This window comes from Orbilia oligospora (assembly GCF_000225545.1).
Source record: "Orbilia oligospora ATCC 24927 unplaced genomic scaffold scaffold00211, whole genome shotgun sequence".
NCBI classification, from domain to species: domain Eukaryota; kingdom Fungi; phylum Ascomycota; class Orbiliomycetes; order Orbiliales; family Orbiliaceae; genus Orbilia; species Orbilia oligospora.
In genome coordinates, this window is record NW_011645768.1 from 1 (window position 1) to 11453 (window position 11453).

Sequence of the window (11453 nt, forward strand, 5' to 3'; positions counted from 1 at the left end):
GTAGGAAAACCGCCTTTAGATGCCGCTATGGATTGTTCGAATATATGGTTATGCCTTTCGGACTAACCAATGCGCCCGCATCTTTTCAAGCCTTCATAAATCATGTTCTACGAGAACACATCGATGTAATCTGTGTTATCTATCTAGACGACATTTTGATCTACAGTAAAAATCTCGAAGAACACAAGAAACATGTCAACCTAATCCTCGCCTCCCTACAAAAATACGACTTGCAATACACAAAAGAAAAGTCTGAATTTGCTGTTACCGAATGTGAATTCTTAGGAGCCATAATTACTTCTAATAGTATTAAAATGGACCCAAAGAAGGTCCAAACCATTCAGGATTGGCCTATCCCTCAAAAAGTCAAGGAAGTACAGTCATTTTTAGAACTCTACAACTATTATCGACATTTCATTCGAAAGTATAGCTTCATGTCAGCAGCACTGTCTGAACTTACAAAAAAACAAGTTAAATTCGAAATGACGCCCGAACGAATCGCCGCTTTCGATATCTTCAAAAATTCCTTCGTATCCGCCCCAATTCTTAGAATTTACGACCTAAAATTACCTATCAAAGTTGAAACAGACGCCTCTGTAGCAGCTCTTGGAGCTTGTTTACTACAATTACACCCCGATAAAGAATGGTACCCAATTGCCTACATCTTTCACAAATTCGACGCTACCCAGCTACGATACGCTATACATGATAAGGAACTCATGACTATTGTAGAAGCTTGTCGAAAATGGTGTGTCTACCTTCAAACAAAAAAACCCTTCACTGTCCTCTCCGATTACAAGAATCTCACTTATTTTCTCACCATAAAAGAACTCAGCAGACGACAAGTCTGCTGGTGGGAACTTCTGTGTGAATATAACATGAAAATTGTCTATTTCAAAGGAAAAGAAAACGTATTTGCCGACGCCATTAGTTGATGATCGGACCTAATGAAAGGAGTAGAATTTGATAAAGGTGCTATCCTCAAACTATAAGGACGCAATATTACTATCAACAAAGTCCTCAACCTTACGGAACATATTATAAAAGATGAGCTCAAAAGAAAAATTATACAAAATTATCAGCACAACACCATTACACGACAAGTACTAAAACGAGCTCAAAATCCCCCCTAACATTTTAAACTTTACAATGGAATTATTCTATTTCATAACACTTTCTACATTCCCTCGAAGAAACTCCAAACAGAAATTATCTCTCAACACCACAACTCCCCCGTTTATGGCCACTTAGGAGTAAATCATACTCAAAAACTCCTAACAAAATCATATTACTAACCTAATATGAGAAAACATATCGAAGAATATATTAAAACTTACAACATGTACTATCGAAATAAGCCCAATCGATATAAGCCCTACAAAACTCTCTAACTTCACGACGTACCCTGTGCACCTTTTGAAGTTATTACCTATGATTTTATTCAAGGAATGCAATTTTCACGAGATCTACTTACTAATTTCATCTTCAACGAAATTTTAGTTATCATTTGTAAATTCTCGAAAACCGCTATCTTCATACCATGGCATGAAAAGTTCGGAACAATTGAATTCCAATATGTCTACCTCCAACATATCTTTTCCAAATACAGAATCTAATACAAATACATTTGCGACCGAGATCGACTCTTTCAGAGCAAGTATTAGCAATCAGTTATGAACTAAACTGGTACTAAACTAAATATTGCTTTTAAGGTATATTTTCAGACGGATAATGCTTTAGAACGTCTGATTTAGACTTTTGAAATATATTTTTGATGTTTTGTGAATTATGCGCAGACAAATTGGATATTTCTTCTTTTTTCTACCGAATTTGCATACAACACCTCTCAACACTCAACTACGAAGTTATTGTCATATAAAGTCTTGCGTAGATGGATTTTAAAAGCCTTTTTATTTTTCCTCCGACTAAAAAAAGTCGTATCTGATGTTGAAGAATATATAGAAAAAATAAAGAATCTTTATAATATCCTTAGGAAAGACCTTTAATTCTCTCAAGAATGAATAGCTCATTACTATAATAAAAAGCATCTAAAAGCTCCTTTATTAAAAAAAAGAGATAAAGCATATCTACTTACGCGAAATTTGAAAACCAAGCGCCCTAAAAAACTTAATTTTCAGAAATACAGCCCCTACACAATCAAAAAATAATTGGATAAACACCAATACGAATTGGACATACTTGGACCTTTACGAATTCATCGCACATTTTATATTTCTCTCTTGGAACCCACTCCACCTGGATTACGGGAAGACCCAGAAAATATGGAAATCAAATACAACGATTACACCGAATATGACGTCGAAAAGATCTTTGAAGGACCTAATGAGAATAACAAATATCTTGTTCAATGGTCTCTACCCTATAGCCCAGAAGACGACTCCTAGCAGCCAGAAGAAAACATCTCCCCAAAACTCATCCAGTCCTATCTAAAACAACCCAAAATACTCGCTCAGCAGGGCAACGCAGCGCCAAAGAAAAGACGTGGACGACCTAGGAAAAATACCGATTAGCAAGAAGCGAAAATCACAATAACATTCATGGCTTACACACACCTAACAGCACCCCTCACCACAAATACACCCCCTTATACACCACTAATGCAACCAATCTAAATCAGTCTCCCTAACCTCCCAACATCGAAAAAGCTCACCTAGAACTTCTCGTTAAACAAGCCACGCCAACAAAAAAGCACGCAACGAACAAATTCCCCCAAACAAAAAAACGATATTAGAAATCAAAGACTCCGCAAACGCAAGAAGAAACTCTCGACAAGGCATTTTATTTGAAATTGAAAAGAATTACGAATACAAGAAGGAATCAAGTAAGATTGTTTTGAACATCCCCATAAATACCCTTTATAAAATTTTCTATTGAAAATTCTTCCCTTCTTCGAAAGAACGCGAAAAAATTCCCTATGTCTATAGAACCCGCGAAATAACTTAAAAATTCCATGGCAGCCTCTAGGATTTCCTCCGAAATCGCCTCCCCATTATCTACCTATTCAGGACCTAAATCTTATACATCGCTTTTGAGATAATTCAATTGTTCTTATATACCTAGATCTTTTCCATCAACTTCCTTTAATGGATCCTCTTCCATGAGTAAAGCTTCTGCATGTGCTAAGCTTTTACGATGCTTTTTAGTAATAATGGACAATTTTTGTTGATAACACTTCAATTCTGCCGCCGCCTTGTGGAACTCAGCAAAAAACACCAATAACTTATTTTGACTTTTTGCCAATTTGTTTTAATTATCTTGGATTGTTTACTAGATATTTTCAAGCCTTCCCATAATTTCATGAAGTTGTTAAATTTTCGAAACTCTTACTTTAGAAATCCGTGCTACTGGCAAATATATCAGCACGTACTCGTAGAAGGATCTACGACAAAAATATTTATATGGAATCGCATTGCATTTTCCCTTCCTATGCTTGACGCATATGGAACAACTTTTAAAGCTTTTTATCATCTCACACGAATGATCGCCCCGCTTACAAAACGAATACGCTTCTGTTGCTATAATGTCGAAATATTCGAAATTTTCAAGAATTTAACGAGCCCACTCTTTCCAGGATTCGTTGGCCATTTTATTTTCTTTTCAATGTTTCTGAACTCCCTTTCTGAACATAGCAAGTATAAAAGATATATTGATTGTACACTTTGAAGAATATTTAATGGTTTAAATTTGATTTCGTTCTTACTGCTTTAAACTGATATTCTTATATATGTACCTACTTATATAATTTTGTATGGCATAGAATTGTACTACAATTTTGTTTTTATAAAAAACCAACAAAATTATAATGGTAGTATTCCTTTGTGGGAATTCCCGTGTTAGAAAACCCCCTGTTTGATTCTTTCGTACGGTATTTTTCCCGTATACAATTTTGTTCCACACAAAATTCCCTTCATAAACCTAATACTTCATATGAACTATTTCCCCGTCTACAAGAAGATTTTGTATAAGAATTTTATATGACGAAGTTTTTTTTGAAGAAGGAGATAGTGTTACGGCTCAGCCATATTGATTAATTTGATTAGGAAATATATCTTGGCGTGATAAATATGTTTCTTATTTCTGCTTTTCTTTATCTCATAAGAATGTTTTAGTTATAATTATTCAGATTTTTCAAATTAAGAGTTTATACGCCTATTTTCTGCCTTATGTATAAATGTGTTGTGGAACAATATATTTCTTGTTTTAACTGATAGACGGAAATGTTTGATATTGGTCCATTATGTAATGTTCAACACCAAGTTTTTTCTTTATCGAATATGTCGACTGGTCAACTGTCGACAATATCGACAAGTTGATTAAACATTTGTTATATGTTTAGTTACTTATTTGTAGGAAACTTCATTATGTATTTAAAGATTTTTGAACGATGGTAGTTCTTAGTTTATCTTGGAACTTTATTGGTCAACTTATCAACTTAGTTTATAATCTACTTGAACAGTATTTAGTCTTACAGCTAATTACTGTGTTACACTTTCTATTCATACAACTGTTACACCTGTCCCAGGATTCCTTGGCAAGGTTTCCTAAAACAGCTTAGCATTTTGCTGTGTTTTTCAATTTTATATATTCAGATCTTTCAGAGGGTAGTATAATATTCAGGGTGAAGATATAAAGTTATATGAATAAAAAGTGTAATATAGTAATTAATTGTGAGACTAAATATTGTTTAAGTAGGTTGTAAATTAAGTTGATAAGTTGATTGATGGAGTTCTAAGATAAACTGAGAATTGCTATTGTTTAAAGGTCTTTAAATATATGATGAAGTTTCCTATAAATGAGTGACTAGATATATAATAGATGTTTGGTCGACTTGTCGATATTGTCGATAGTCGACTAGTCGACATGTTCAACAAAAAAAAGATTTGGCGTTAAATATTGCATGACGGGTTAGTGTCAAACATTTTTGCCTGTTAGTTAAAATAAGAAATGTGTTGTTTCATAATATATTTGTATATGAGGCAGAAAACAGGCGTATAAACTCTCAATCTGAAGAATTCGAATAATTATAATTAAAACATTTTTGTGAGATAAAGAGAGGTAGAAACAAGAAGTATGTTTGTTGTGTTAAGATATATTTCTTAATTGGGTTAGTTAATATGGTTGGGCTGTGATATTATCTTCTTCTTTAAGGGAAACTTCGTTATATAAAATTCTCGTGCGGGATCTTCTTGTAGACGGGGAAATAGTCTATATGGGGTGTTGGGTTTGTGAGGGGAATTTCGCGTGGGATAAAATTGTATACGGGAAAAATATTGTACGGGAGAATCAAATAGGGGGTTTTTTGATACGGGAATTTCTATAAGGGAATACTACTGTTATAATTTTGTTGGTTTTTTATGGAAACAAAATTATAATACAATTCTGTGTTGTATAGGATTATATAAACAAATACATATATAAGAATATCAGTTTAAAACAATAAAAACAAAATCAAACTTAAATTATTAAATATTTTTTAAAGTACACAATCAACATATTTTTTATATTTGCTATATTTAGAAAGGGAGTTCAGAAACATTGAAAAAAAAATAAAACAGCCAACGAATCCCGGAAAGAGTGGGCTCATCAAATTCTTGAAGATTTTGAACATTTCGGCGTTATAGCGGCAAAAACGTGTTCGTTTTGTAAGTGAAACAGTCATTTGTGTGAGATGATGGAGGGCTTTAAAAGTTATTCCATATGTGTTAAGCATAAGAAGGGAAAATACAATGCGATTCCATGTGAGTGTTTTTATCATAGATTCTTTTATGGGTGCGTGCTAATATATTTGTTAGTAATACAGATTTTTGAGGTAAGAGTTTTGAAAATTTAACAGCTTTATGAAATTATGGGAAAGTTCGAAAATATCTAGTAAATAGTTCAAGATGATTAAAACAAATTAGCAAAAAATCAAAATAAGTTATCAGTATTTCTTACCGAGTTTTATAAGGCGGCGACGGAGTTAAAGCGTTATCAACAAGAGTTGTCCATTATTACTGAGAAGTATCGTAAGAGCTTAACACATGCAAAAGCTTTACTCATAGAAGAGGATTTATTAGAGGAGGTTGATAAAGGGGATCTAGGTATACAAGAATAATTGAATTATCTCAAAAGCAATGTGTGGGATTTAGGTTCTGAGTGGGTAGATAATGGGGAGGTGATTTTGGAGGAGGTTCTGGGGGCTGCTATGGAACCTTTGAGTTATTTTGCGGGTTCTGTGGATATAGGGAATCCTTTTGTGTTTTTTCGAAGGGGGGAAGAGTTTTCGATGGAAAATTTTATGGAGGGTATTTATGGGGATGTTTAAAACAATTTTGCTTGATTCTTTCTTGTATTCGTAACTTTTTTTAATTTTAAACAAAATGCCTTGTTGAGAGTTTCTTCTTGCGTTCGTGGAGTCTCTGACTTTTAATATTGTTTTTTTGTTTGGGGGAATTTGTTTGTTGCGTGCTTTTCTGTTGGCGTGGCTTGCTTAATGAGAAGTTCTAGGTGAGCTTCTTCGATGCTGGGAGGTTAGGGAGGCTGATTTAGATTGGTTGCACTAGTGGTGCATAAGGGGGTGTATTTGTGGTGAGGGGTGCCGTTAGGTGTGTGTAAGTTATGAATGTTATTGTGATTTTCGCTTTTTGTTAATCGGCATTCTTCTTAGGTCGTCTACGTCTTTTCTTTGGCGCTGCGTTGCTCTGTTGAGCGAGCATTCCGGGTTGTTTTAGATAGGACTGGATGAGTTCTGGGGAGATGTTTTCCTCTGGCTGCTAGGAGTCGTCTTCTGGGCCATAGGGTAGAGATCATCGAACAAGATATTCGTTATTCTCATTAGGTCCTTCGAGGATCTTTTCGACGTCGTATTCGGTGTAATTGTTGTATTCGATTTCTATGTTTTCTGGGTCTTCCCGTAGTCTAGGTGGAGCGGGTTCCAAGAGAGAAACATGAAATGTGCGATGAATTCGTGAGGGTCCAGGTATGTCTAATTCGTATTGGTGTTTACCCAATTGTTTTTTGATTGTGTAGGGGCTGTATTTCTGAAAATCAAGTTTTTTAGGGCGTTTGGTTTTCAAATTTTGCGTAAGCAGATATGCTTTATCTCCTTCTTTTAATAAAAGAGCTTCTAAATGCTTTTTATCATAGTAATGAGCTATTCGTTCTTGAGAGAATTAAAGGTCTTTTTTAAGGATACTATGAAGATTCTTCATTTTTTCCATATGTTCTTCAGTATCAGGCACGATTTTTTTTAGTCGGAGGGGAGGTAAAAAGGCTTTTGAAGTCCATCTACGCAAGACTTCGTATGGCGATAATTTTGTGGTTGAGTGTTAAGAGGTGTTGTATGCAAATTCGGCAGAGGGGAGGAGAGATATTTAATTTGTTTGCGCATAATTCACAAAATATCGGAGATATATTTCGAGGGTTTGAATTAGATGTTCTAAAGTATTATCCGTCTGAGGATATGCTTTAGAAGTAATATTCAGTTTGATGTTAGTTTGGTTCATGATTGATTGCTAATATTTGCTCTGAAAAAATCGATTTTGGTCGCAGATGTGTTTGTGTTAGATTCCGTATTTGGAAAAGATATGTTGGAGGTAGACATGTTGGAATTTGGTTGTTCCGAACTTTTCATGCCATGGTATGAAGATAACGGTTTTCGAGAATTTGCAGGTGATAACTAGAATTTCGTTGAAGATGAAATTAATAAGTGGGTCTCGTGAGGGTTGTATTCCTTAAATAAAGTTATAGGTAATAACTTTAAAAGGTGTATAGGGTATGTTGTGGGGTTGGAGAGTTCTGTAGGGTTTATGTTGATTGGGCTTATTTCGATAGTATATGTTGTAAGTTTTAATGTATTCTTTGATATGTTTTCTTATGTTAGGTTAGTAATACGATTTTGTTAGAAATTTTTGAGTATAATCTACTCCTAAGTGGCTATGAGCGGGGGAGTCGTGGTGTTGAGAGATAATTTTTGTTTAAAATTTCTTCGAGGGAATGTAGAAAGCGTCACAAAATAGAATGATTCTATTGTGAAGTTTAAAATGTTGGGGGGGATCTTGAACTCATTTTAGCACTTGTTGTGCAACGGTGTTGTGCTGATAACTTTGTATAATTTTTCCTTTGAGCTCATTTTCTACAACATGTTTTGTAAGGTTGAGGGCTTTGTTGATGGTGATATTGCGTTCTTGTGGTTTAAGGATAGTACTTTTGTCGGGTTCTACTTCTTTTATTAGGTTCGATCGTCGATTAATGGCGTCAACAAGTACGTTTTCTTTTTCTTTGAAATGGATGATTTTCATGTTGTATTTATACAGAAGTTTCTACTAGTGGACTTGTTGTTTGCTGAGTTTTTTTGTGGTGAGAAAATAAGTGAGATTCTTGTGATCAGAGAGGATAGTGAAGGGTTTTTTTGTTTGAAGGTAGACACGCTATTTTCGATAAGCTTCTACGATAGTCATGAGTTTTTTATTATGTATAGCGTATTGTAGCTGGGTAGCGTCAAATTTGTGAGAGATGTAGGCAACTGGGTGCTATTCTTTATCAAAATATAACTGTAGTAAATAAGCTTTAAGAGCTGCTATAGAGGCGTTTGTTTCAATTTTGATAGGTAATTTTGGGTTGTAAATTCTAAGAATTGGGACAGATACGAAGGAATTTTTGAGGGTATCGAAAGTGGCGATTTGTTCGGGCGTCATTTTGAATTTAACTTGTTTTTTCATAAGTTCAGATAGTGCTGCTGATATGAAGTTATACTTTTGAATGAAACGTCGATAATAGTTGCAGAGTCCTAAAAATAACTGTACTTCTTTGACTTTTTGAGGGATAAGCCAATTTTGAATGGCTTAGACCTTCTTTAGATCTATCTTAACATTATTAGAAGTAATTATGGTTTCTAAAAATTTATATTCGGTAACAGCAAATTCAGACTTTTCTTTTGCGCATCGCAAGTCGTATTCTCGTAGGGAGGTGAGGATTAGGTTGATATGTTTCTTGTATTCTTCAAGATTTTTACTGTAGATCAAAATGTTGTTTAGATAGACAACACAGATTACATCGATGTGTTCTCATAGAACATAATTTATAAAGGCTTGAAAAAATACGGGCGCATTGATTAGTCCGAAAGGCATAACCATATATTCGAACAATCCATAACAACATCTAAAGGCAGTTTTCCATTTTTCTTTAGGGTTAATTCGGATATTATAATAACCATTAACAATATCGAGTTTAGAAAATATTTGGACATTCACAAGACGATCAAAAGATTCACTTATAAAAAATAGAAATCCTATGTCTTTAATAATAATATCATTGAAACTTCAGTAATCAATACATATGCGCAATTTTCCATTTTTCTTAAGAACAAAAAAAATAAGGTATCCTACTAACAAATTCGAAGGGCGAATATACCCATTTCTTAAATTTTCATCAATATATTCTCTGAGAGCAGCAATTTCTTCTTCTATACATGCATATATAGGTAAGAACCTTAATTACGTTCCTTCTTTAAAAGGTATATAATAAATGAATTGATTAATTTTTAATAAAGGCTCGCTCTCTTCTAATAATTTGAAAACTAAACAATTATCAAAGGTAACCCAGGTAGGGATATCGAGATTAATAATTTAAACGAATTCTTTAGCCTTCACTAAAAAACATCGAATAGATTTTAACTTATTCTTGATTCGGTTTTTAACTTCTTTAGGTAACATATGTTAAATAAGGTTAAGATGAACTTCTTTGCCAAAAAGAGGATTCTTTATACGAGTAATACCATTATTACTTTTGATTTATCAACATAAACAGCGAAAAAAATCGATAGTTCTTCATCACCAGTCAATATTAGGGTTATATTTTTCGAACCATAGATACCCTAGGACTAAATCATAAGGAGTATCCAAAATATTAATTAAGGAAGTTTCGATATATCCATCAATCATAAATATAATTGTGGCTTGTTTGGTAATAGTTCCGAAGAACTTTCCTTCAAAAACAATAACAAAGATAAGGATTTCTATTAACTTAATCGGTAAATTAAGTTTTTATACGATTTTCGAACTGATGAAAGAGTCTTCAGTATTACTGTCGATTAGCATACTGATTAATATTCCGTTAATATGAGTGGGGAGAATAAGGTGTCTTTTAATAAAGTTAAATTCGAGTGTTCTTAATCCAGTTTTAATGATGCGTAGGCTGGATTTTTCAGGAGGTATTGATTCCTAAAGCACTTCTAGTTTAAATAATTCTCGAAGAATTCTTCTGGGATATCATTTTATCCGTCGAAATCTGATTCCAAAGGGGGAGGTGATTTGTGCAGTGATTTACAATTGTGGAGAAAGTAAAATAGGTTATGTGGGTCGGAGAAATAGATAATGTGGTAATTGAGGAAATGTTTTTTGAACTGGTTTTATCGTCCAATTTTCTTATTATCGCAGAGGTGGCATCAATATCCATAAAATACTTTTCGTTTTGTTTTCGTGATTATCTTGAGGTAATGTGTATGGTCGGTTCGTAGAGTCCATTTATTGGTATGCTTGTTATATAGAAGAAGTTTGTTGTAATAAAGCTTTCTAAAAATTTTCTTGCAAAATTCGCAAAATTTTTTACTATTATAAAAGTAATCTCTATGATAGGTTTGGTTGAGATTGTGTATGGGATAGGAGATTTTCTTTTCCTGATTTTTTAAGTAGGTTATGAGGTCGAGCTCATATCCTGCGCTAGAGATTTCGTCATTCTGTATTTTTCTTTCGTTGATGAGTTTGAGGCCGCTTTGTTTAAAGGGGCTTTCCGTAGTACGGATCTATAGGATATGTTTTTCGAGATAATGGTTGAGGAGGTTGTTCTAGTTTTTTTCCATTTCATAGCATATACTACATTAATATTTTGGTTGTTTCTGGTTTTTTCTTATGTCTACAAAGTGTACGAATCCGGTTCGTTCTCTCCAAGTATTCTGGTGTTCACTGCAGAGATATAATTGTCCGTATAGGAGGGAGGTAGCAATTTCAGAATACATATAACATGATTTTCCTTCGTCAGGGATACTTCCATAAATAAGAAGGTGTTCGTTGAGTAAAAATTCAATATTTTGTTTGTAGGTGAGGAGGTCTTTGAAGAAACTAGATCGCAACTTCTGGACACATTCGTCCATATGGACCAGGAGTTGGATGTAGGTTTGAAATTGTGGTTCTTCTGGATAAGTAGAACAAGTGTGTTGTCCTAAATCGTCTTCGAAGACTATGTTGAGTGCGGTCGCGTATCCTGTGTAGTAGTACCAGTCACTGTAGCATCCGGGGCAGAGATAAAAGGTGTCGTTGTATAGAGTATATTCGGCAATTCTTCCAATGCACAGGTGACATCCGACTTTTTCGCGGAGTTTGGATTCTCCTACCATTGGATAGCTAGGGAGTGGGTCATGGGTTTTAACCGAATGTTCGGCGCTGATTGCGAGGTAA

The 11453-nt window shown here is 34.2% G+C and overlaps 2 protein-coding genes across 2 annotated transcripts; one reads left to right on the top strand and one right to left on the bottom strand.

Annotated features, from left to right (window-relative positions):
• Window positions 1-44: 44 nt before the first annotated feature.
• On the top strand, window positions 45-935 carry AOL_s00211g1 (uncharacterized protein; the record flags this gene model as incomplete). Its single annotated transcript, XM_011129196.1, has 1 exon — window positions 45-935. The coding sequence occupies one exon, from the start codon at window positions 45-47 to the stop codon at window positions 933-935; it is 891 nt and encodes a 296-aa protein (XP_011127498.1).
• Window positions 936-10876: 9941 nt separating this feature from the next.
• AOL_s00211g2 (uncharacterized protein) lies at window positions 10877-11392 on the bottom strand (the record flags this gene model as incomplete). The annotated part of the gene is made up of 1 exon (XM_011129197.1): window positions 10877-11392. The coding sequence occupies one exon, from the start codon at window positions 11390-11392 to the stop codon at window positions 10877-10879; it is 516 nt and encodes a 171-aa protein (XP_011127499.1).
• Window positions 11393-11453: the final 61 nt, after the last annotated feature.